Below are 25,032 nucleotides of genomic sequence, written 5' to 3'. Positions count from 1 at the left end.
TTTTCACAGAGACGAAAGTCACGATATTCTGATCTGGACTTTGAGGTACGTACAAACACGTCTCCCTCCACAGTACATGCATCTAGCTTTTTTTATGCAGAAAAAAGCCATTTTTTGCAGTTGTGTTTGTCATTTGATTTACTAGTACTTGTTATGCCTCTTAAGCTTATTAGAGTAACACAGCCTTGACTCAAAGAGATTTATTGACTCGCTGTGTCGTTAAGGTAAAAGCAAGGCTGTCAACTGACAAACAGGGCAACAGTCCTCATCTACATTTTGTCCTCCTCCATCTCCTACATCCATTAGCTATACGCTGATTCCCAAAATGTATGCTTTTAAAGTCATTTGCACATTTCACATCTGATTTTTTACCACTGGTTTCAACTATGATTATATTGGCTTGCAAACCCCCTTCGGCAGGTTTTAGCATTTCCTTTGCATTGTTAAATCAGGCTTTGCTGCATATATATTGTACACGCTTTCGAAGTAAAGGAAACACGAGGCTCCTGGCAGCTATTTTAGCGTGGCGTGCATTTTGTTTGATGCACACCGACTCTTAAAATGGAGGATCTGTGCCAAGGTTTGATTATAAGGATTTCCCTTGCGCCAACAAAACTCTAAACGAGGCAATTTGTCACTAAAGAATTATGTTTAATCCAGATACTCCAACTGCTACAAATTAAAATAGTGTTGTATCACCCCAACTTTAATTATCTTGGTGTTTCCTTTATTTTGGCAGTCACTTATGAATATATATGCAGGGACGAGTAGATTTGTTTCAAACCTGGCCTTTACGTCAACTACCATGACACTAACAAATTGATCAGAGTTGGAGGGGGTGGAGAAGAAGATGCATTTCCATTATTGGCTGTCAATACCAAAGAAAAAACCCTTGCCATTGCAGAAAGTCATGCACACCAGGAAAAGACACATGGAGCTGTTCCAGGAACTGAATCAGAAATTTCAAACCCTGGACCGATTTCGAGACATACCAAATATGGGCAGCATGGTGAGTAACAGGAAACCAGGGGGGTGGCGGTCAGCCAATTAAAGAGAGCAACATCCAAATAACCCTATTCAGACATCCGGGTGCAGGGCACATAATGTGTGATTGTGCAAATGAGCAGCTACGTAGCTGGAGTATTCATGTGGAAGTGAGCCCTCCCATACATAGAGTGGCCTGCCAGCAGCTGGCGGGGGGCGAGTGAGGGTGCTGCCCCTTTAAAAGCACGGAAGCATTTTCTCCACAAGGCCAGTCTCAGGGAAGAAAGACCTTTGGTAACGCAACAGAGTGCATCCATTCCAATGCAAGGCCATGAATGCACTTTTATTTACATGCACATTTATCTACTTAGCAACCCCATCATTTTTCCATTAATGCATGGCAGATTTTTTAATCTATCAACATCTATACAAGTATCCCCTTAAGTTCACTCTTTTCTCTTACTGAACCTGTGTCGGGGGGGGGCGTCTCTCCTTTCGGGCGGGTTATGAGAATTCCTCTCGACCTCGCCACAAATCAAAAGTCCCACCGTCTTGTCTCCACACCTGGCTGGAGCTGCAGACAATGGGGGATGTCGAGCTTTATCCATCTCTCTCAGACAAGCAGCAATGTTTACCCTATTGAATGCAACAAATAGAAATTGGGCTGGTGACCAAACACAGCCAGACTATTAGACAATGTCAGCCAAAGAAGGCTTTTTGGCTGCATGTTATCCTTTTTTTGCTCACATTTCAGTCAACCCTACAGCACAATGTAATTTGAGGCCCGTTGCTTAGTTACCAGTGCAAGTTCTTTTGTATAGAAAACGATATTACAGAACATTCTCACTCCCCCCCCTTTTCCTTTTTTTTCTTTTTCTTTCTCCCAAATGAATCTGCTGCAGATCTGGCTGCAGACATTAGTATCCATTTTATAGTCCCTGAATGGGAGCAGCTTCTTTGCCTTATGTGCAATAGTGTCTTTGGGACTGTCAATGAGAGCACATTCAGATGAATGGCTCACACATGAAGCCTATATAATGCACCAGTTTCTGAGCTTGGGGAAAAAACACAGTTCTGCTACGACTCCATGATAATAGTGTAAGCATGGTCACATTTAATACACTACCATTATCTTTTGTTATTTGATGCTTTCCACAGCATTAATCCATTATTTTCAATTAGCGATGGGTAGGAACTCATATAATGCCCTTTTGAAATGAACTAAATGTTTTATTTTTGTAAATATAACAAGTTTAGCTGCAGAGGATGTCATGCCATTAATATCACGCCCCGCTGGCAATGTTCACAGGACAAGACAATGCCAATCAAGAACCCATGGGAGAGCTACAATCCAGCCTGTGAGTACCAGAATTACGCCACTATGAATGTACTAGAATCTGACACCAAGGACTCACTGGAGATGACGCCTGCAGAGTGGGAAAAGTGTGTCAACTTACCCTTAGACGTCCAGGAGGGAGACTTCCAAACGGAGGTCTAGAGGGTGAAGAAGGAGAGAAAATGCAAACTAGGAAAAAAGGAGGAGGAGGAGGGGGATGTATTTTGCACTGAATAAAGCAACAGACTTTTCTAACAGCCTTGGCATACATATCTGGATAATACGAGTGTGGCAGGGACATTATGTGCCAATACAATATAAGGACTGAGGAGAGAGGAAAAAAGAAAAAAAAAGGGAAAAAAACATCAGTGTTACTTTTTGTATTCTCACTAGTGTACTTAGTGTGGGGCAGCCTGGTGTACAATATTTACCATCATGTGTTTCAAATTATCTGTTGGAATTGGCTAAAAAAGGTAATCTCTCTAGATGAAACCTCACAAAGCAAAATGACATGCCATGTCGTCCCAGCTTCATTGGGTCCAGTTTTGATTTCCTAAAACTGGACCCGGGAGCACAATGTATATATTTATGCAGGTTTTTAAAAAGTTTATAACAGTCTGTTTGGCCATTACTACACTTTTTACTTTATAATATAAAACATGGGAGGCAAAGAGGATTTTTTCTGTCATATTAAAATGAATGTTTGTCAAGCTACATTCTTCATTGCTTTAAATGCAATAAAGATAATACTCACTTTTATATAAATAATATATTTCACAACTTTAATACTGCAGAATCTGCTTGAAGGATCCCAGCAAGCTCTCTCATCTGCAGCTCTGTATAAAATATTTAAAAACAAAAATGTTGTATGGTGTAAATAAACTTTTGTCTACATATGTTTTACTTGTGCCAATTTATTTTAATGAGAACAAATGCCAACCTGATCAAAAAGTTATAGCGAAAAATGTTAACATTTGAAAAGGAATGTAAATAAAAGAGGAAATATGTTCGTACTGCTTCAGAGGTTGTGTCAAGTTTATGTGGTTTGTTGGTTGTGGAGTTGGTGCTTTTGTGAAAAGAACATTTGAATGTGTGAAATCAAATGATGGACATGTGTCTGATGATGAACAAACAGCCATCCCCGCCGGAGTGTTAGCAAGGAAATTTAAGAAAAATTGTGCTCCTCCTATTTCTCTTAAAATGCATAAAACATTGCATGGACTTTGGTTTAACATCCAATCCCCAGTTGAGCTCGGTACAGACTGGATTACCCAAACAGTTTTCTTCAGAAACTCTGATGATTCATAGCTCAGGTTAGTCATTCCCTTTCTGATTCAAACCTTCCATTTAACTGGAGGTGAGCACAGTAGAGTTTCCTGACTCACCTCATAAATCCACCCCCTGTATCTGATTTCTGAATTTGGATAGGAAACATTCAAACTCCTAATAGGTTTTCTGTGCCTCCAGAAGGTTCACCTGATAAGATCAGTGAAGATATTCGGGGCCCGGACGGACCACAAATGGGAAGAGGGTGCGAGGGCTTAGGGAGAAAATCTTGTTTGTCCTGTCCGGTGGTCTGCGGCACGGCTAACACTTTGGCGATGAGCACATCGGTATGAGAGCCTCCTCTGGGAAGCGGGGGAAGAGACAGATGAGGAGGAGGAGGAGTGACTTGGATCTGCAGCATCAGTGAAGAGTGATGACGAGAGGGAAAAAAAGGAGGAAGCTGACAATAAAGGCAGGCTTACATTAATGAGGTTTCTCAGCTGTGCTCTGATGTCCTCACAACATAAATTAAGTTGATTACACGTAGTGCTCGGTCTAGACATGAATGTATGAATTAACAGTGCATTTCAATTTACCATGCTACCATGCATAATCAGGTTAATTATATACTGTACTGCTGCTGCCTGTTAGAGATTTATTTTTTCATTAATGTGCCAACGTCAGTGAAGTAACTGCCTCTCATCCCACCGCAGTATCTATCTCGATACAAAACCTGAAAGCTTGTAAAAGATGAGACAAATTATCTTTATGACGGACATTTTCAGGGATTGATGTGAAACTATTTTAAAAAGGTGCAATATGTAACAATTAGACACCTGTTATAGGTCATCCAAACAAATAGGGGGCGGCATATCACCAGAGTAATCGCTAACTGCTGCTAACTGTAGCCACAGATGGGTCAAGAAACCTGGATTCAGTGTTGGCGTCCTGTTCACTCCTATGAAAGATGCTCAGTGGTGCTTCAGACTTCAGCCAACAGAGCTGGCTAACTTCTGGTTTAGCGCCGGCTAACTTGAATGGGTATAAAAATAATTTAATTCTGCAGCTCTTCTAAATTTTATTGGTAAAAATTATTGGTTATTAGTAAAACGAGTCATTTAGCATCATTCTCCACCGCTTCTTTCACAATGTAATGTAAGCTTATGGGAAAAGTATTTTTGGGCTACAGCGCATGAAGTGACGACACATTTACACCGTGTGGCCCTGATAAAAACTGGCCTCAAAGCCTGGCGCTCTTTCTGGGGGCTTGACTGTAGCTGCCGTGAGCTAGTTAACTCAGTTAGCTTAGTTAGCCGTGCAGCCAGCGGTCCAGACTGGGATCTCACAGTGGTGTTACGAGACAGGAAATGCAGGGGCTTGTTGGTTAGCATGCTAAGTTCAGTAGATATCTCTGCAACACAATACTACAGTAGATGTTATTTCTTTAATTTCAGTTACACTCTTACATATTGCACCTTTAACGCATAAGGGGTCACAAAAAGGTAAAAATATATGCATTATGACATCAAGTTTTCAGGCGACACTACAGTATTTGTATATTGTCCTCTTTTTACACCAATGAATTAATGTTACCTTGTGTTTGAATGGTTCAAGAACAGTCTATGTTAAGCTTGTCAAGACGCAAGAGGACCACTACACTCTAGATAACAGAGGTCATCTCACAAAAGCTCACGACACAAGCTATAGAAAGCATTATTTTATTTATTCACGAGACGTGCAGTTGTTCAAACGTATTTTTCTCTCACAAAACTTGTTGGCTCGACAACATGCACGGCTGTCAGGCAGTTTTCTTCTGCAGAATGAATATCTTCCTGAGAGTGATGAGAACGGATCGGTTTCGGTGCCTCCAGAGATAATTTATGTTCCCATATGACCTAATGGTATTCAAATGTGGGGATCCGGGATCAAAGTTGTTCATCAGCTCTACTGGATGAATTATGTCACTGTCAGATGAGTGCGCCATGTACGTAGTGACTCAGCAGCAGCAGCATCTGAGCATGACACACTTTAACCGTACAAATAAACCTTCTGAGAGGGGCCTATTTTAATGTTTGTTTAGAAATGCTGTTTGTGATCATTCCTCTATTCCATTTGTGTCAAAAGTTCCTCAGAGAAGAGGCTTTTTAAGTGTTTGTGATCTAAATTCTGCCGACGTCATGCAGTGCAGTTCAGGGTCTTTCCTTTTAACTGTTTGTTGGTTTCCTCTAACAAAACTGAGCAAGGTACTGAGGTGAAACATTTCCACCTTTACTCCGACAGCCTGCGGATAAGTCTCCAGAAGAAGATGATTAATGTTCATCATTTTCTGCCTGCGTCAACACCTTCCTGCTAGTCTTTAATCAGGTTCAAATGCAAAAATAAAAACACATGCAGGCATCATTCAGCGTATAAATGCTTAACTTTACTTGAAATAATCAAATATTTCAAATGTTACTGTTACTTCACGAGAATCCTGCAGAATATTTAAGATTTGAGTTCCAGATCATGCCGTAAACTTGTCCGTATGTCTGATGTCGTTACGAAGTGAAGCCGGGACGTGTTGACAAGTCTTCATTTGGGAGTGAGTGGCAACTCCCCCGGGCCCAGGAGAGCAGAGAGGTTAACCTGCTAAGGGGCTGCAAACACTGAATCAACATAATCACATTGATCCTGCGTCACTTTCCTCCCTCGAGGGGTGACTGAGGGGTAAGGCAAACTGTTGATCTATCAAGGGCCTGTCAGAGGAGTTAAAGCCCGGGGGAAAGATTCAAAAATCACAGAAACCACTCCGGCAGATGTTGTGGAGGATATCAGGAAAGAGGAAAAGTGTCGGCAAAACAGTAATTGGTACGAGTTCAACCCAACTTTTGTTATAACTTATAACAAAAAATAACTTCTAAAGCTGCCATGTTACGGAAGCTTTATCCTACAGGTGTACTGTATGTAGCCGAGATCAATGATAATGTCATTAGTTTTGTAGGTAAGAAGTTGTAGCTGAGAATGGCTGTGCTTATTATTTTGTTTTCTCTAGAAAACAAACTTTGTTGTCTCAAGATAACAAGAGATTTAACCCATTAGCACGCGAAAACAAAAGGTTGTTTCGTCTCCTCGGTGCCATGCCGGCATGTGCAGAAGGCATCTTGATAAATGTCGCAGCAGATAAAGGAGTAACACTTATTGATCAATACATCAGGTTGTACTTTTATTTATAACATTCATTTCTGTTGACCGCTATAAGTAAGCGTACGCCTTACAGCAAGTAGCTAGAATGTAAATACCCTCATGTTGAGTCACTATATTCACACAGCGTCAGGCTCAGGGTGGGAAGATGTGATGCTGGGATAATGATGTGCTGCTGTGTTCCAGGTGGTAAGTTGTTTAAATGTGGGGGATCTGAAAAAAACGTGAGCATTTCACTGCTTCCTGATTGATCAGCACCTGAAAAGACGATGGATAGCGGAAATCTGCAGGGACTTTTTGACATCTTTCAAGGTAAAAACGACATTTTTGATAACCCACGAGCTAACGTTCAGTTCGATTCACCCAGTGCGTTTCAACTCCACGCTTAAATAAATGTGTCGATGTGTGTTGACATTTTAGAATCAGTTTAACTCAAAGTTAAGCTCAAAGCACGGCTAGGCGAGCTTGTTGACCTTGCAAACAAACGTCTGTAGCTAAAGCTAGCTCGGCTTCAAGTCGAGCATAAATGAGCTGCATCAAACATATACAGTCATTTCAGCTGTTTACAATCAAATATCTGGCATTAGAAAAGGCACTGTAACATTATAATACGATCTAAATATTTTTGTTAAGCTAGAAAAAAATAAATCATCCAACTCTGAGACAAACGGCAGCGGGTTAGCTGACTCGAAGCTGAAGATGAACTGTAAAACTGTGACTGTACTTTCCAAGATATCTGAACTGGAAAAGAAGAAGTTCCTCAACAAAAACTTTGGAAGGCTCCTCACAGCAGGTACTTGCCATGCGCTGTATAATGCAGTATGGTCTTTCATCCTGTGGAGCAGGAAGATAGATGATGGGTACAGAGGCCCCCGACAATGGCTCTACTGTTGTGTAATTCCTCTCGGTATCTAGGGTACTCCACACAATCATCTCTGCCTTATTTGAAAACAGTCCTTTTATCTACTGTGGGCAGTTTCTTCATTCCATCTTTTATGCTATCTCAAGTTGTGTTATAAATAACCATAAAGAATAAAGGAGAGAATTATTTTTCTGTTTTGTTGACTGATAATTGGCAGGATGGTCAGGTTATCACAAGTTGGGAGATAATGAGACCAAAACCTGTTTCAGGGTCTCCAATCGATCCGAGTCTGAAAACCCACAGCTTTCGTGGTGGCTTAGAGAGAAAAAAAATGGTTTAAAATGATTTAGAGATCTAAGTCCCAGTCTCGAGCTTTCCGGTGGGCTTCCTCTGTAGATATTAAAAGCTCATTCAAAGGTAAACACAATGATTCTTCGTTTCAGGCGATTACACACTAATGGAAACACAATTATGAAAATCACATTCCACTCCTGCCGGTACAGCCGCCCCCTAAATCCTACACACTGAACCTTTTTCATACTGGAACAAACTGAATTTGAATAAACATTTCAGTTCTATGATGTAGGATCAAACTCAATCATGTTCACCAATACAGATGAAACAGTTCTGCATAAACTGTGTCCAAATCAAATTCATGTTATGCACGGCCCTCAGGCTGATCTTACTATAATGCAGCTCCCTGCAAAAATATTTGTATTTTCCTGAACTAATACTTCCATTTTTTCATTAAAAGTGTCTTCATTGTTCCCAAACAAACTTGCGAGAGACGACCTAAAAAAGCGATGCCCGAAGGAGCCAGCAAATGAGACAAGACTTTGGCTTTTGAATAAGGGCCATGACAAGACAAAGTTGCACTCTGAGCAGCAAAAACCCTCTGATCTGACATGTTGATCATCCTCTCTGCTGCAGTTCCGGGACTCCATGATTTTTGGCTCAAGGCTCATATGGTTTATTAGTGCATGTGGGGGTGGCACATCACATAATGGCTTTACTCAAAGCAGGCTTGCACAATAGTTATGACAAGGTATGCATACCACAAACTCCTAATTGGACACGCACTCAAAATTTCATGCAAATCCATCCGAGGCAGGCGCTGAGTGGTAATATGCTAATCCAGGAACGGATGTATTTGACTGTCACTTTCATTTGATACGTGTCCTTATTGCTCTAAAACTTGTTTAAGTGTCAAAACCTGAGCTTTAAACGGCATAATACACTTCCTCACACACAGAATTACTGATGGAGGTTATGTGCTTTGCGGCTCCTTAATAGAATTTGCCAAATCTGACCACAGTGTGGTAATAGTTTGTCAAAGCGCTCATTATAGTCAGGGATTAATGAAGATAAATATGGTAAGTAACACAGAATTAAAGGCTGGCTAATTTAGTTTATGTCTTTATCACAAACTTTATATTCGAGAGAGATGATTTCATAAGGAAAGACTCGATAGCAACCACATTTTATAGACAGCAGGAAGAGGAATGATCAGGAGGAAGGGGCTGGTTATGGAAAATGGCTGCAAACTGTCCAGAGCTGCAGAAACACCGACTCAAACACCGGGCATTATAAAGTAGAACTGCTGAACTCACTCACTTCAAACAGTGTGAATGACTGTCATCATCATGTTGTTTTATTTCTTTGAATACAGGTATCATTAAATATTGACACAATGTCCACAACAGCTGCTGATTCTTAATAATTAACCAGATCTCAAAGAAAAAACATGAGATTCAGGCTGATTTCCAAAATTTAGGGGAGCATATATGTATATGTACAGCACCATGTGCCCATCGTGTCACTGTGCATTCATGAGGCACAAACATTTGGTCTCCGAATTAAAAAAAAGAAGAAGTCATTCATCATAATATTGTGTCAGTTTGTTAATTAAATCAACAGTGTGCATTTATTTTGACACTTAATACACTGACAGGAAATCAAACACAGCAGAAAAAGTCATTAATAGTTCTATGTAACAAGCCTGCTGTTGATCAACTCCACAGCACTGCAAAACAAGAAGTACTGCTTAATTAAAAGAAAATCACATCCATATCTTTGATTAATATATTTTTCTCATGCTCTTCCAACACAGAGAGCAAAAAGCAGTTGAACCCATTTCATTTAAAACCAAGAATAACTGAAAACATCAGCTGCAGTTGGTCCGTTACATTTCAAACACAGTGCAGGTATGTCAATACAGTAACATTTGCTTAAATAATAATGGTCTGAGACTGCAAGTACCTAAACATAGGGGGGGAAACAGCAGCCAGCCCCTAGCGCTATTTAACCTCAGACAAAAACAAGCTAAAAAAATAACTTTGAAAATGTTACTGCTGTCAACACTCAGGAATCATTATTTTTTATACCAATTACCTTTTCAGAAAACAAGCAAGCAGAACAGTTTGTGTAGGCTCAATTGTCTTAATAATATTTCACTTAAAAGGTAAATTAACGTCAACCAGCTCTTGATTCTGTCACAAAATAACCTTTAAAGGGTCTAGAAAGTGCTTAGAGGGTTTAAAAAGTAAGTTTGTGTCCAAACTCTGTCTCAAAATAAAGCTTAAAGTTTGGGAGCAGCATATGACTCCGTCTCCTCCAGCAGAAAAATGACCAATTTGTGTCAGTTTCAAACTGTTGATAAGTGAATTCTCAAGGTAGGATTGAGTTGGGGGACGCTCCCAGAATCCCAAAGTCATCAATAATATTGACTGAGAAAGACACAACAATCAGTCTGAGCGGTCTCATTAAGGGGGAGGGATGTGTCAACTCGAAACAAGGCAGGAATCCACCGCAATTACTCCTTAAAAGCAATAAATTACATTAGGACAAATTACTCACATTCATTTTTATTTTCTTATGAAATTGTACTTTCTAGTCCCTTTAAGTTTTGATTGGAAAATCTGTCGTCTCAGTGTACATATTCATCATCGCTCACGTCTGAGTCATCGGCCTCCACCTCTCCTTCAATCACAGACTTCTTCCCCCTGCAGCAGGACACCACCAGACCAATGAGGAAAGCCTAAAAAAATAATAAGCAAAGCTCGCATTAGAAAATATTTCATAAGGGCCATTTGATCGATAGAATGCATCCACAGCACCGGGAAGGAGGCTATTAAATGTTTTTCTGCTGAGGAGATTAGCTGTGTGCATTCTTGGAAAATCATTTTCCAGTAACCTTTTTCTGAGTAGAAATTAAATTATGTGCTTCTGCTCTCACACTCGTCCCCGGTGCAAACACTCTTGAACTGCTTTTGAACTAAATTAAATGTTTTATAGATGTCGTTTCTGTGAGTGTTTTGCTGCTCCAAAGATACAAAATAACAATTTTCACTGTTTTGTTATTAATCGCTGCCAAACAATGAGAAAAGTCTCAGCCTGCGTGAGCTCTTTTTACAGCCCAAATCCATAAAAACAACATTCTACTGTGATTTTGACTCGACTTGTCAAGACGATGACATTTTCTTCGCTTGCTTGGACTCACCCCAATGAAGGCCCAGTTACCAAAGTAGTAGATTGTGCTGAAGAACCAGAACTTGTGGAGGAAAAGATAGGATCTTGTCACGATGCACTGGTCTGAAAGGGATAGAGAAAACACAATCTTTGTGTTAATAAAAAGTATACAAGTTAACATAAATATACATGTTTACATTAAAAACTAAAGCATTTATTTATTTAATCTCTTTAGAATTGAGAGCAAAAACATTGTGCTAGAGTTACTCCTACATGCTGGGAGATGTGGTGGAGACATCTGGCCACATTTCGGATTTAATGAAATTACTGGGAAGCATGAAGTGAGTGGACAGGACAATTACCAATTACTAACCATGTTAGCTGCGTTCCCTGAGCTAACGTCTGCAATCACAAAGAATACAGCAGGAAGAGGCGCTGTCAAATTTGCCGTCCAACTCTGAGAAGTGTGCGCAGCAGAGTCATGTTTATGATGTTTGCCACATTCAAGAAGTACCCCGTTTTAAAACTGCTGTGTGAAAATGAAATCTTTGTACATTACAGCACACGTGTAATGCATTGCAGGCGGATTTCTGTTTTGTTTTTGTAATGTTTATATGCACTGGGGTGGGTAACACAGATACTGGTATTGAAAAAAGTTTTTATATTGTAGTCTGTTGGGGTCGGAGTTCAGATTTATCTAAGTGCTTGTATTAATGGATGAAAAAGTAGCTGTGTGCAGTAACAGAAATTGAGGATGCTATACATTGAAGAATTGTTGACAGGTGGTTGTAGCCACATCAAATCACGAGCCCAGTGAAGATTCACACCACTATTATTTTCCATCATGTATATATGTCACATAATGTCAACTTTTTGTCTTTATTGTGACACCCGTCATGTCTCCAAATAGAGAAAACATTTCATCAATCTGCAACTGAGTGGAATTAAGAAAGTTTAAAGTTTAGAAAAATGAGTTGTTACTGAGAAAAATGGAAGACAATGTGAACTGGTCTTTAAACACAGTGAAAAAACAAGCATGGATTTGCCTTCACAGTGTGGAGGACATTCGTCGTACGTTGTCTATATGCATGTTTGTTCAGCACCACTTTTGATTCCAGCCGCGAGTCGAGATCTTGTTGTCTGAGAAGACGTGTTAAAGGTCAGTCCTATCCAGAAAGCAGATTTCAAATTATTGTTGTGCAGGCTCATTCTTGGCCTTGGGAAAACACATCTGTCCAAAATATTATCAAGGTTCACTTTCTGAGCCATTCCTTAAGAGGGATGCGTTCTCATAAAACTTTAAAAATGTAAAAGTTTTTCATTAAAAAGTTTGCTAAATCACAGCATCCTCTGCCAAAACATCTTCTGGAGTATTTCTTCTTCTTTTCAGTTTAGTATTAATCGATACAGAATCATTGAAAGGAATAGTTATAGGAAATACATCTCTCCTCCAAAATGATTAATGAGGTGGAAAGCTACAAGAACAATATTTTGGCACAGGAGGACTTAAGAGAGAGGAAAAGACAGATATGTAGCCTGAGGAGACAGGGTTTTTGGTCTTTAGAGAAGTATGAGAGGTAACTTCTTTGTGCCGTGAACTATCATCAGGCCTCGGTCAAGGACGCCGGCAGGAGAATTAACCTAATACACGCTTGTGATGGTAGGGGAAAGCAGAGCACTGGCAGAAAACCCCTGCAAGCCTCGAGTAAAACCCACGCAAACACAGGAAGAACATGAAAACTTCATACGGACTCTGCCCCAGACGGGAATCAAACACTGAATCTTCTTCCTGTGAGGAAACAGTGCTAGCTCCTGGGCTCCCGTGCTGCCCTGATGTTTATATTCACACAGGAACAGTGCTTGTTATACATCATTGTTATTAAGGGGCTTGCGCTCACTTAAGAGCCAAAAAGCAGGCTGCTATTACTACATGGAGCGGTCCCTGAGGCAATTTTGTCACTGTAACTCAAAAAGACAACCAGTCTTCTGAAAAGAGGAAACCCATGTCCCTGTCAATGTGAATATGGCTTAACCAATAGATAAAACTGGTGTGATGCAACATTTAATAGAGTCTTGCGCCAAATATATCAAGTGTTACACACTGGAAAGGCAAAAGGTAAAAGCACAGACACGCAACAAGACACCAACAAATTGTGAAGACAGTCAACCGTAGGTTATGGGTTATGCATGTAACCCCGATTCTCTGATGAGGTACGGAGTATGCAGCTCCGTTTGGGACCCTCTGGAAGCTCTCCAGATTATCATTGTGAGCAAACAAGTACAAAATTATGATCTTATCATCGTAGGGATCTGAAGAAGAACTTGTATGTATATGTTTGACTCAACTTCAAATATGTGGAAGACATCTCATTGTTGCTTTTATTTAATATCAATGGTTATATTCTGATTGATGTCTCCATCTATCTTTGTATGAGCCTTTGATATTCTACAACTAAGTGCAGCCACAGTCATGAATAAACCAGTTAAGAGAACATTTCTGTTTACCTGTGATGTGCTTGCCATACGGAGGATGGAAAAGTCCACTCGCAAAATGTACGAAAAGCTTTCCTTGCAGGTGAACCTGATCTACCAGGCAGCAGCTTACTAACTAATTTACCAAAAAGACATTTGGAACTTTGGTCCCTTTTTCAAGTATTGCTACTGAATGTGTGAAGCCTGAGAGCACATTAGGAAAATTCAAAAGAGTAAAAAATGTAACGTTATACAACAGTACTACTTCAATTTCCACATAGTGCCATTCAAACTGACCTTGCTAAAGGTCAGCATAACTCGATTCTGTTATGTTCTCAAAATGATATTTAATTGCTGTGACCAAGGACAGCTCAATTGGTATTGACTAAGCAAACACAAACACGTCAAAACCTTAAACTTGAAGAAATAAACTAATTTATTGCTTGTAAACTCCAAATGCTTTCAGTGCTTTATGCCGGTGACATCACCTTTGAGTCTGAGCTCTCCAGCTCCTGACAGAACTGATACTGCTATTGATCTGACTGGCAGAGACGGCAGGAATAATAAAAAGAATTCTTAAGCTGAGTCATTCCCCTTTATGTGCCTGAATGGGTATTGGCAGGCATGGGAAACGCTGATGACGTCGAATGTGGAAAGTGCCAATGATATGCGTGCAGTGTCTGGGTCTCTCTTCAGTGCTCTGATTGGGTTTTTTTTGTTTGTTTTTTTAAGGGGGAAAAGGAAGGAAAAAAAATGCTTCCCTTAAGATCACATGTATTAATTAGCTCAGCCATGCACACTGAAGCAATAAAAGAAAATATTTCAATATAATCCTAATAAGACTTGTATAATTCCAAAAAAAACAAGGCAAGAAAGGAAGTCCACAAAGCTTAAGTGAAGACGAACCGCACTGTCTGGCTATGTTAGAGAGCCATCTGGAGCATTAACGCTAACCCTGCTGAGCTGCTCCTATCACACTGTTTCTTACACAGCTCTTCACACTGACTTGAACCCCATGAACAGTGCAATCAGAGTTTTACAGAGCGACGTGACATCGAGGTCCAAAGCAATAACTCAGCCTGGTTCAGAATTTATTCATTAAAAGACAGTCTTTTTGAAAACTTTCTCCTCCAGAGTGTTGAATTTGAAATAAAAAAAAAAAGGGTCCAGGTCTGTGCTCTTTCATGTATCATAAAGATTAGATAGAATGGGCTCACAGGGCTCTGAAGGTATACCAACAATGGGCTTGTACTTAGCCAGGATCAACAGATAATAGCAGAAGCAAGTCTATCTACATCCCCATGACCCCACTCTATTCCTCCAGCACCTCAGCCATCTGTAGCTCTCCAGCTGCTCAGCTGAATTGCAGGGCTCCGAGTGGGACTTGCAGATGGTTCACAACAGTGGTCTGCCTAAATATATTATCATGTACACCACTGACCCACTTCACCTTGAAATCATTACCGTGCTCCGATAAGAACATGGGGCAGTGTGCGAGTGCAGGTAATTTCACCTTGACTCATGATACCTGGGTGAGTGGTGCCCCGTGTAGCATGATGCATAATGTATAACTTTCATCTCTGCGTTCAAACACAAACACATGCAGGAAACCCTGAACACATAAACACACAGACACACACAGAGACACACAGAGACACACACACACACACACACACACACACACACACACACACACACAGACACACACAGACACAAACACACACACACACACACAGTCCTTTGTGAGAGCCTTTCTATCGGTAAGCACTCATGTTCCTACACTGTGCACTTTTACTTTCAACAGAGCACTTTCATTCCAGTGTCCTTAGAGGATGCTGCTGTTCCTTCAACACAACTATTTTCAAATCTCTGGCTTCTCATATTAGTGTTATGGATGAATGTTCACCAAAAGCATCTTCATTGCATATTCTTTTTTTTCTTTTTTTTACTTGCAAAGAAAATCCATTTGAGGAGCATTCAAGAGCTTCAGATGCAGACAGACACACAACGGGCAGCACATGTCAAAGTCACCTTACCTTACTCGACCCAACCTAAACCACTCCTTAGACCAACTTAAAGCAAAGAAACAAAGTTCCTGCTATTTACAACGCGGGTCTTGTTTCCACTACTGTTAAGGTATTTACACACAGTGACAAATAAAAAAACTCAAAAATGCTTGCCTGCGCAGACGTCACATCAAAACTGTTCATATTGGTAGTGACGTGAATTTGCAAATTGTATGCTCCAATATGCGTGTTTGCAAGATGTGTATGTTATCACATTGAAATGATACCTACTGCAGACTAAGGGTAGATCGATTCATCTGGCCAATATTCAAAATTTTTCGGGTTCATCTGTTTTTTTTGTTGTTGTTTTTTTTAATGTCTGATTGCTGATAAGATAAAAATAAAAACCACTCTGGTCTCAGTGTCCACAATACTATCTGATGTCACAAGTAATAGCCAATCACACTGAATAATCTGAATTTGCTCATTTAAGTTATTAAATAAATTAAGTATTATTATAAGTATAGTACATGTAAAGTACTTTTAAAATTATAGTACTTGAATAAATTGTACTTGGTTACACTCCATCATTGCTTATTCTCGACTTTGAGATCTTCAATTTTTATTTTTTCTGTAAATGTACAGTATATCAGTTCCAATTATTGGCTATCGGTCTCCTGGATTACTTAACATCAGTATCAGTATCGGTCCTGAAAAAATACATATCTGTCAACCCCTACTGTAGACCAGAGTTACAAATGAATGGTTGACCAGAAACTCCCAAGTTACTGCATGGTAAATTTATTTAATTTAAATTTAATAAATCCACCAGACTGCTTTTATCAAAGCAGTCTGGTGGATAGGTGGATAGGTGGATGTAACAGCTAATAGAGTCTGTCTGTGCAGAGATCATCCCAAATCACTGTTGTCACACTGTCTTTATAATTTTGTGTTTTTTGACATATAACACAGGGTGGTGACAAACATATACAAACAAACAAGTGCCATCCTCATGAGTTGTGACATGTCGTCAGTTTTAAACATGATTGGTTGACAACTTCATTCACATTGCCAAACCTCAGTAAAATTGATTCTCACTCCCAGTCTGTAAACCTTTATTTGAGACAAAATGACTTTACTCAACAGGGTCATTTTGGAGGTCTGGGGATGCAGCTACATCACTAGTCGAATCTATCTGAAGTCATAATATCAGACAATAGTCGTGTCCAAATTCAGGGGCTGCATCCTTCGAAGGGTGCATTCGAAGGCCAATTACGTCACAACGCTGCGCGAAGGCTGTCCAAATTCGAAGGCTCCTCCAAATACAGCCCACAAATACAGCCTTCTTCTCCCTCTTTTTGGAGGACGCACTGCTACTATCCTTCGCGGCCCCCCATATCCCAAGATCCTTTGCGCGCCGCCAACACCAGATATGTTAAACTTCAGGGGACTTTGACAACCTCCAAATTTGAACTTTCAGTTAAAATACGTGACGCTGGCAATTCTTTTCAAGGTAACGGTGCATTTCATTTGGTTCGCCTGGCAGATATTCATCAGCAATGGTTGTTGTTTAACAACCATGACAACAATCCCCACAATCCCATAGTACTTGTGTTTTGTGTTTTGTCTTTGTTTGAAAGACCCCAGTGGCAGAAATTACATACGGTGAATTTAACAGACGGATGTACGTCCAACATTCACTCTCTTTTTTTATCACTGTTTTTTGATCTCAACCAACTCCTGAGGGAAATAGCTGCTCTATAGCTGCTTTCAACAGCTTAAAAAAGGTACCAGCTGCAGCAGGAAATAAAGATGAAGTATAACGATTCGAGCAGCTTTAAGCGCCATTTTAATTAGACTCATTTAATGCCTGATCTTGATCAGAAAGAGGTTTTAATTCTATTAATTAATAGGAAGTCTATTCAATACCAAACAAACCAATTCTATCCATCGATCTATCCATCTATCTATCTATTTATCCATCTATCTACCTATGAAAGGTAAGGCGTGTCTGTGGATTACAAGATGGACGTTTTTCTTCCAAGAGAATACGCTTTGATTGACATATTCCATTGTTACACAAATTGATAATGATCCCCTTGATGCAAAGACAATTACTATTAATTTGTGTTGGGGTTGAGGGAGCCTCCTGTTGAAAATTGCCTGGGCACCTGACATCTCAGAGGCAGCACATAAAATTAGGACCATCTTCCACCCTGAAGCTCTTTAAAATAATGCTGTGGGAACCGGCAAGTTGCTAGGAAACAGACAGCGGTCCACAGTGTAAAGTTTCATCTGTGGGATTCAAACAAGAAAAATGTGAAATATCTTCCAAGGTAGCTCATGGTTGGAATTCAGCTTACAGAATGAGACGGGCATCAGGGGTCTTACGCTATAACGTCTTTAATTTCGTCTGACAGTTTCGACCTTAAACGTGGAAAGGAAAAAAAAGAGAGAGAGAGAAAGAGACCCAGAGGGCATGTAGTGGTAAATTGAGCAACTGTGTCAAAAACAAAACCTGGAGTTGGATTTATTGATATTAAGTGTGAAATAAACTTTCCTTGCTGCAAAGGTGCACTTTTATATGTTTTTGACCTGCCTTTTAATAAGAAATGATATTGAGTTAGTAGACAGTGTTGTAATATGCCTTTCATGTACGCACAGGGTTTCTCAGGAAATCTGACATAAATTACCTCACAAGAATCTTTTGGTTTGGCGAAAGAAATTGAGTCAGGTGTGCTTATGGACAGAATGTCATTAAAATCATCGGTCAGACTGTCAGGAGAAATAATGTAACCGACAGTGGGAGTTACAGATGTGATGATGGAGGCGTTAACCTGACAGCAATAAACAACAGAGGAGACAGTTAATTACTTGAGCAAGGGAGTGATCATTAGAAATGGACATGAAGACAGATAAATCTGTGATGGGAGGCGTCACAATTAAGAAAAATCCAATGCAACAAAAAGTGAGATGAAGGCGTTTTTTCAAATGGGTCTAATGAATCAACATCTGAGATCCTCAACAATTAGACAGTCAGTCAGACAAAAAAAAAACATAAAATATAGATCATCATATCATCCGAGAGGGCGGTGAGAACGAAAAATACCATTTTTACTGACAAGGGCAGATGGGGGATGTAGATGAACTTATATGAGAGTCAGAGATTCTGATCAAAGACACTCGCCCACCATAAGCTGCAGCATGACGGTGGTGAGAATAATTTGAAAGAGCAGCCTCATCTAACGCTGAGAATTCCTCAGGTTTCAGTCAGGCTTCTTGAAGCCATAAAGGTTTTAACATGAAACACATTTATACTTTTTTTTTTATTAGAAGAGCTTTATACTACTGGATACACTAAAATATAGTACCAAGAGGAACTGGAGCTCTTGGTTTGAACGCTTATTTGAACATTTCTTAAAAATTAAGACACTAGAGTTTGAAAAAAGAGTTGTTACTTAGCAAAATAAAAACAAAGACAAAGTGAAACCAAACTTGAGAGATTTACTGCTGCAAGGGTTCACGTTTGTGTGTCAATGAGAACAGATATACAGTTGGGTCCAAAAGTCTGAGACCACTAACCAGAATACTGCTATTGTGTTTCGAATGTAATACAATTTTCTTCATTACCAATTATAATATCAGCTCAAGTGTGAAACGTTGAATCTTTGATAGACATCCATTCATTTCAGAATATCTCAGTATTTGTTATGTTATTATTTGTTATGTCCTTTAATGACAGCATGCACTGGAGCTTGCATGGACTCCACAAGCTTGTGTAAAATCTGATGACTCATGTTATTCCAGCATGACTTCAGTGTTGACATGACAAACTTTCTTGTCAGGCCTGGTTTTCTCACTCTTCAAGCGCCCCCATAATGTTCAGTGGGGTTTAGGTCAGGTAACTTGTGAAGGGAAGTCCATGACAGTCAGGACTCCTCGGTCTTTATTGGTCTTCAACAGTTTTGTGCTGTGTTTGGGCTCATTATGCTGCTGCAGTAAGAATCGACCACAGGGTGTAGCACATCTCTGAAGAATGGAGGTAATACAGTACTTCTCCTGGGTCAGGGTGGAGTCAGTGCTGTGCAGGTATCAACTTGCCATCATCTTGTCATCTCTTTTCTGTTTGTCTCCTTACTGTACATACATCCTTCTGTTACTGACATAAATCTCAAACTTGGATTCATCCAACGTGAAATTCTGGCATTTCTTCACTCACCTCAAGTGCTTGATTCCTCTCCTGAGAAGTGGTTTAGAAACTGCTACTCGTTCACTGAGACAGCCTTCTTTTGACTGTCATTTTGCTGATGGGAGTTTTGCATCACTTTTTTTTTTAAGCAAATCTTGTATCTTTGATGAAGTTGCTTTTCTATCTCTCAATAAACTAAGCTTGATGTACTGATCCTCTGATGGTGTGGTCACTCTGGGTCTGCCTGATTGTGCTTTGGATACAACTGATCCTGTTTCATTCTTTCTTCTGATTATTTCTAGGTTTACGTGACATTATTAGAGATTTTCAATGTGGTCTCAGACTTCTGGACCACACTGTTAGATGAAATGGACTAAGACAATACTATTCCCAAGCTAAAATAAACAGCTGCTAAAATGAGGAGGAAAGCAGCATCACTACTAGTTGGAGGTCCAGATAACAGAGGCTCATGGAACGATAATTCTTTTCCTTAAAAAACCTTCGTACACTGTGTTAAATCACATACCGAAGAGGGTGCAAGGTGTGTGAGGCCATGGCATCTAATTCCTGAGGATCCATTTCCATTATGCTGAATAATTGAGTAACGGTGTGGTAATGACCTCAGAGTAGATAATGGAGAGCTCGACACTGAATACCTGCTTACCAAGATGTTGGTGTCATTATACCACTGTGACCAACTGGTCAATCAGTCACCAGCTTGACTTCTACTCTCTTTTTGCCTTTGCTGTCTTTTTTCCCCGTGTCACACTAAGAGTTATTACAGAGAGTTGCCCTTGCAGATGCCCTGTTCCTTTTCTTTTTCTACCACAGTATATCACCATTGTTATTCTCCACATCCACAGCGAGAGGCCTTGTCAATTCATATTCATGTTTCTGAATCTCTTGGTCATGCTTCGGTAAAGTTTTTTTCTCCCAGGAAACATGGCATGAGGAACACTCTTTCCATGTTTACAAAAATACAGATATAGTACACCATCTGATTTAATGCTGTAGCTCTGGATTTGAGAGAAGCTTACAAGAATGCAACCAATATTTAAACATTCTAATGCCATAATATATAAGTCTTGCCAATATAATGTCATGTAATGTGAGTGCGGATGGAATATAATGCAGCAGGTGTACATATGATACACATTCTTCTATGTAGGGTAATACTGAATTAGTTTTGTCAACAATATTGATTCATCAACACAAATCAATTCTGAATCTTTTAAACAGTTTCAATGCTCAGTTTTTACAGCTGTTTTGATACGCAGGTACCAGATGTGCTTTCTCACTCTCTCTTCTCTCCGATTCCAAGGTTTCATATTATTTTCTAATAAAAAAGTGAATGTTCCTAAGTAGCTTGATAGTGAATCTTTAGTACAGTCATTCTGCTGTTCTCCACTACAAAAAAAGCCAACATATAGATTTGAAGCAGAATATTTTGTGAGATAAAAACATTAAATGAATTTTGGGCATGTTACATGTTATCCCAAGTTTTGATGTTTGGATTTTATAACACTCCAAGTTATTGGAAATGTTTGGATCACAGTCGGAAACAATGGTACATAGCCAATACTGAAATCTAATTGTACTGAATAGTATAATATTACTAATATTAGCCTACTCATTATCTTTAATTGTGCAAAAATACTGGGTTTAAATAGGATGAATAGACAAATGGAAATAATAAATTAAGTGATAATAATAAAATAAAATAATAAAAGCTGTACAGCATTCAAAGGTTGATTTAGATTTTGAATGTCAATGTTATGAATGAAGCTCTGAACTTGATACAGGCCTATGAATTGCATATTTTATGCGAATGTCATAACAATGCTTTCCCATTTACATTTAATCATCATGACTTTTCAGATTGAAGCTGCTCATATTGACACAAACAAACAACGGAAATTGCTGTATGAATGATCTGGCAGCACATTTAGATGAGCTTTCTAACTGACACGTAGCCACTTAGTACTCTACACTCATACCTCTCTCCAACCTTTTCACTGCTTCAGGCATTGTGAAATATAACAAACCACCTCATACCAATGGCTGATGAGGTACTCTCTTCTTTATAAAAATATGATTTATGTGAATTAGGAAAGAAAGAGTTATACTCTTCCACCATACAAAAAAAATCTTTCACCTGTTACTTTGTACAGTATATCATTCGATAAGCTTTTGATCGTGTTCCCTCTCAGTCCCATGTGTTGTCTCTGCTTGACACTTCCTCCTCCTCATGGTAGGTGGTACAACGGCTGTTATGAAAGCAGGAGCTGTTTCCAAGAAGGCCAAAATAGGATCAGTCCTTCTGAGCTTGTTGAAGGAGAGAGTAGAAAAACTGCTGGCCATTGTCCTAGTGACTCCACGACTCCTTTAATGTAACACCACTGAAGTGTGCCAAAACGTCTGCCTAAATGAACAGATCCAATAATCCTTTGACACGTGCCCTCTGTAATTAACAGAAGTTGAATATACTGTATATATATATATATATATATATATATATATATATATATATATATGTATATATATATATATACATAACCTGATTTCTGTTCTTACAAACTGTGGGTCTCGTGGTGCCAGCAACTCATTATTTCACTCACTTAATCCCGCTCAGCTTCAACAGCTATCAACAACTTCTCTTCTAGTCAGATAGGAAACAGCTTCCAGGCTGCGATAAAACAACATGACGAAGAGGTGAAGAATCATGGCTGAATCTGTTCGGGTTAATTGTGATAGTTGTGGGACAGGAACCAAATTACTTGTTTGAGAAAAACAAACAACCAAACAAAGAAAAGCCAATTAATTTCCCCAATTCTGTCTGGGCAGTCATGTAAACAAGAGTATTATGGGGGATTGTCAGTTTATGTAATTGCTCAGTGTTGGCAGTATTGGTGTTATTATCACATGTAAACATTGCTGGATTAATATTCCAGTTTCTTGAGTTTTGCAGTACTTACGTTTTTTATTATCTCTTACTATTATAATTGTTATGCACCTAAATACTTGGCAATAATTGAATGCAACCTTATTAACTGTTTAGGTAAATGTGATTAAAGCTGCCAAAACAATACATCATGTTATTGTATTTTGTTTGGTATATATACTGTATTTTCCAGATTATGCACTTCCATAAACTTCCCAGTTTCACCATATTCATACCAGTTTCTAAATATGCCTTTCTTTAGCCATGGACCTCTAACCAAGAAAATAGCAACGAATGGCTGCTTTTAGTGCAAGGTGCCACTGATTCATTAGAATATGGCCCAAAGAGATACACTTCTTTCAAATGTCAAAAGACCATCAGCGCCTCCACCCTGTAAGGCCCTGCTGAAGTCACAATCATGGGCTAAATCCACTGCTGAAAGCCCAACCAAATACAATAATCACTTATGGTTCTTTCTTGATTCAGTTTGTATTTAACCTAATCAGCGCAGGGCAGCAGTGTAAAACAAACAAAAAAAAAAAAACATTTCCAGAGCCCAAAGTGACATCTTCAAATTGCTCCTTTTGTACAACAGACTCTCCAAAACCTGAATTCCTTTCATTTACTATCCTAAATGGTAAAGAAAAGAAGCAAATTCTTATATTTATCAAGCTGGAAGGAGCAAATGTTTGACATTAAAATGACTGAAACAATAATACGATTATCACAGTAGGTGGAGATTCATTTTCTCTTAATTGACTGATCGATTAATCGACTAATTGTTGCAGCTCTAAATCACTCTCAAGCCATTCCTATTTAGTTGAGTGAGGTGTTAGCAAGTGTTCAGCGAAGTTGTTTCTGTATACCGAGTATGATTCTAATATTTTACAAAGAAAACCTCAATAACACGTAATTTATCATACCATTACTATCTGCTGATAAATTATATCACAATGTCCCTTTGCAGGTTCGAGGAGATACTTCTATGATAAATTACTACTTTATCAACACAGTATAGCACCACATTTTCAGAGGGAAATACCTTGTGGCTCATAACAAATGGTGTGTCATAGAATATGGCTTTGAATATACACTGCAGTGCTCTGAATCAAGTCATGTAGTCGACACTATGCAATCAATTCCTATCTTGTACACATCTACCAACAGTACGCCACCTCTTTCTATACTATAACAGCAGCACAATGAAAAGAACAACGAGGACAGTGATTCAACAAAAACTTTTTTTGTTATTCTAGACAGCTATCAGCCATTTGATTTCCACACAGCCTTTTTGCTGCAATGTGTAAAAAATCAGTCTATCCTCCCTACAGGTAGGAGAGGACCTGAATGTATATTGACTACACATCAGATTATTGTAAACAAATCATATCGTGTCTTTGATCTCTGAAGTTACTCGTCTGTCTCCGCTTATATTTCTTATTTTCTGCCTGTCTTACCCTGTCTCAACGATATTTTCACCACTGTTGGATAAAGTGAAAATTATTCATGAAGACCGAGTCAGTAATGGCTATCTGTAACATCTTTGCCGTATTCAGGCATACACCTCATTGTCATTCCAAACTTTGCTGCCACAACAGGTCCAGACTCACATGTGTCTCTCAATGGCGATGGAAGTCACTTAAGGAAACGTCTTCATGGGAACTGAGACACGAGAAGGGACTCTTAAGATAACACAAGCTATATGTGGAACTTAAAAATTATATAATATTCCCGGTGACAATATAGCTAAAGACATACTGCAAATAAAACAAGACAGTTACCTCATTTTCCACGCCTACAGTTGCTTTCAGCAGTCTACTTCAAAGCCGCTAAGACGCTATTTACAATAGTTATTATCAAGTAAGACTACAAAATGTTCTTAAAAAATCTATTTGTGACCCTTGTAGAGATGACAACCAACCTGATGCAGTACAGGCAAAACTTCTAGCATCAACAACATAAAAAAAACGAACAAACAAAAAAAAAAACTGTAATCAACCAAATTAAAACAAAACATACAGTACAACCTAATATACCCGTATTCCAACATATGTTCAACCAAACAATAATGCAATGCTTTTCAGACTGGTACAGTCAAAGGACAAATGAGAGAGAAAATAAATATGATATTTAGAGAACACAAATATTCTTAAATTTAAATTTAATGTAAAAATAGCAACTCCTACCTTATTGTTCACAGGAACTGTTCTCCATGTCTTATTACAAACTTGACATTTAAACCCATCCCCACTCATTAGCCAGTAGTTTAACTAATTGCGATGCAATTCTATGTCTTCGGGAAGAGCAGTTTTGGCCAGACACCTTGAT

At 39.1% G+C, this 25,032-nt stretch overlaps 2 protein-coding genes across 9 annotated transcripts in view; one reads left to right on the top strand and one right to left on the bottom strand.

The window, feature by feature from the left end:
- Positions 1–3,341, top strand: part of adgrb3 (adhesion G protein-coupled receptor B3) — a 122,488-nt gene extending 119,147 nt beyond the window's left edge. For 7 of the 8 annotated variants that reach the window (XM_084376166.1, XM_084376162.1, XM_084376161.1 and 4 more), the window contains 3 exons: positions 10–45; positions 905–1,009; positions 2,294–3,341. In XM_084376166.1, coding sequence (XP_084232292.1) covers positions 10–45; positions 905–1,009; positions 2,294–2,482 — 330 coding nt within the window. In that variant the 3' untranslated portion in view covers positions 2,483–3,341. The remainder of the gene's footprint in view (positions 1–9; positions 46–904; positions 1,010–2,293) is intronic. The other variant, XM_084376164.1, reaches the window with a different exon arrangement.
- A 5,916-nt stretch (positions 3,342–9,257) lies between these two features.
- The window catches only part of lmbrd1 (LMBR1 domain containing 1), a 65,606-nt gene continuing 49,831 nt past the window's right edge, over positions 9,258–25,032 (bottom strand). The window contains exons 15-16 of the mRNA XM_084375525.1: positions 11,128–11,219; positions 9,258–10,665 (exon numbers count right to left, since the gene is read on the bottom strand). Of these exons, the coding sequence (XP_084231651.1) occupies positions 10,555–10,665; positions 11,128–11,219 (203 nt within the window). The 3' untranslated portion in view covers positions 9,258–10,554. The remainder of the gene's footprint in view (positions 10,666–11,127; positions 11,220–25,032) is intronic.

This window comes from Pagrus pagrus (assembly GCF_965226575.1).
Source record: "Pagrus pagrus genome assembly, chromosome: 15".
Taxonomy (NCBI): domain Eukaryota; kingdom Metazoa; phylum Chordata; class Actinopteri; order Spariformes; family Sparidae; genus Pagrus; species Pagrus pagrus.
This window is presented reverse-complemented; position numbering and strand designations above follow the sequence as displayed.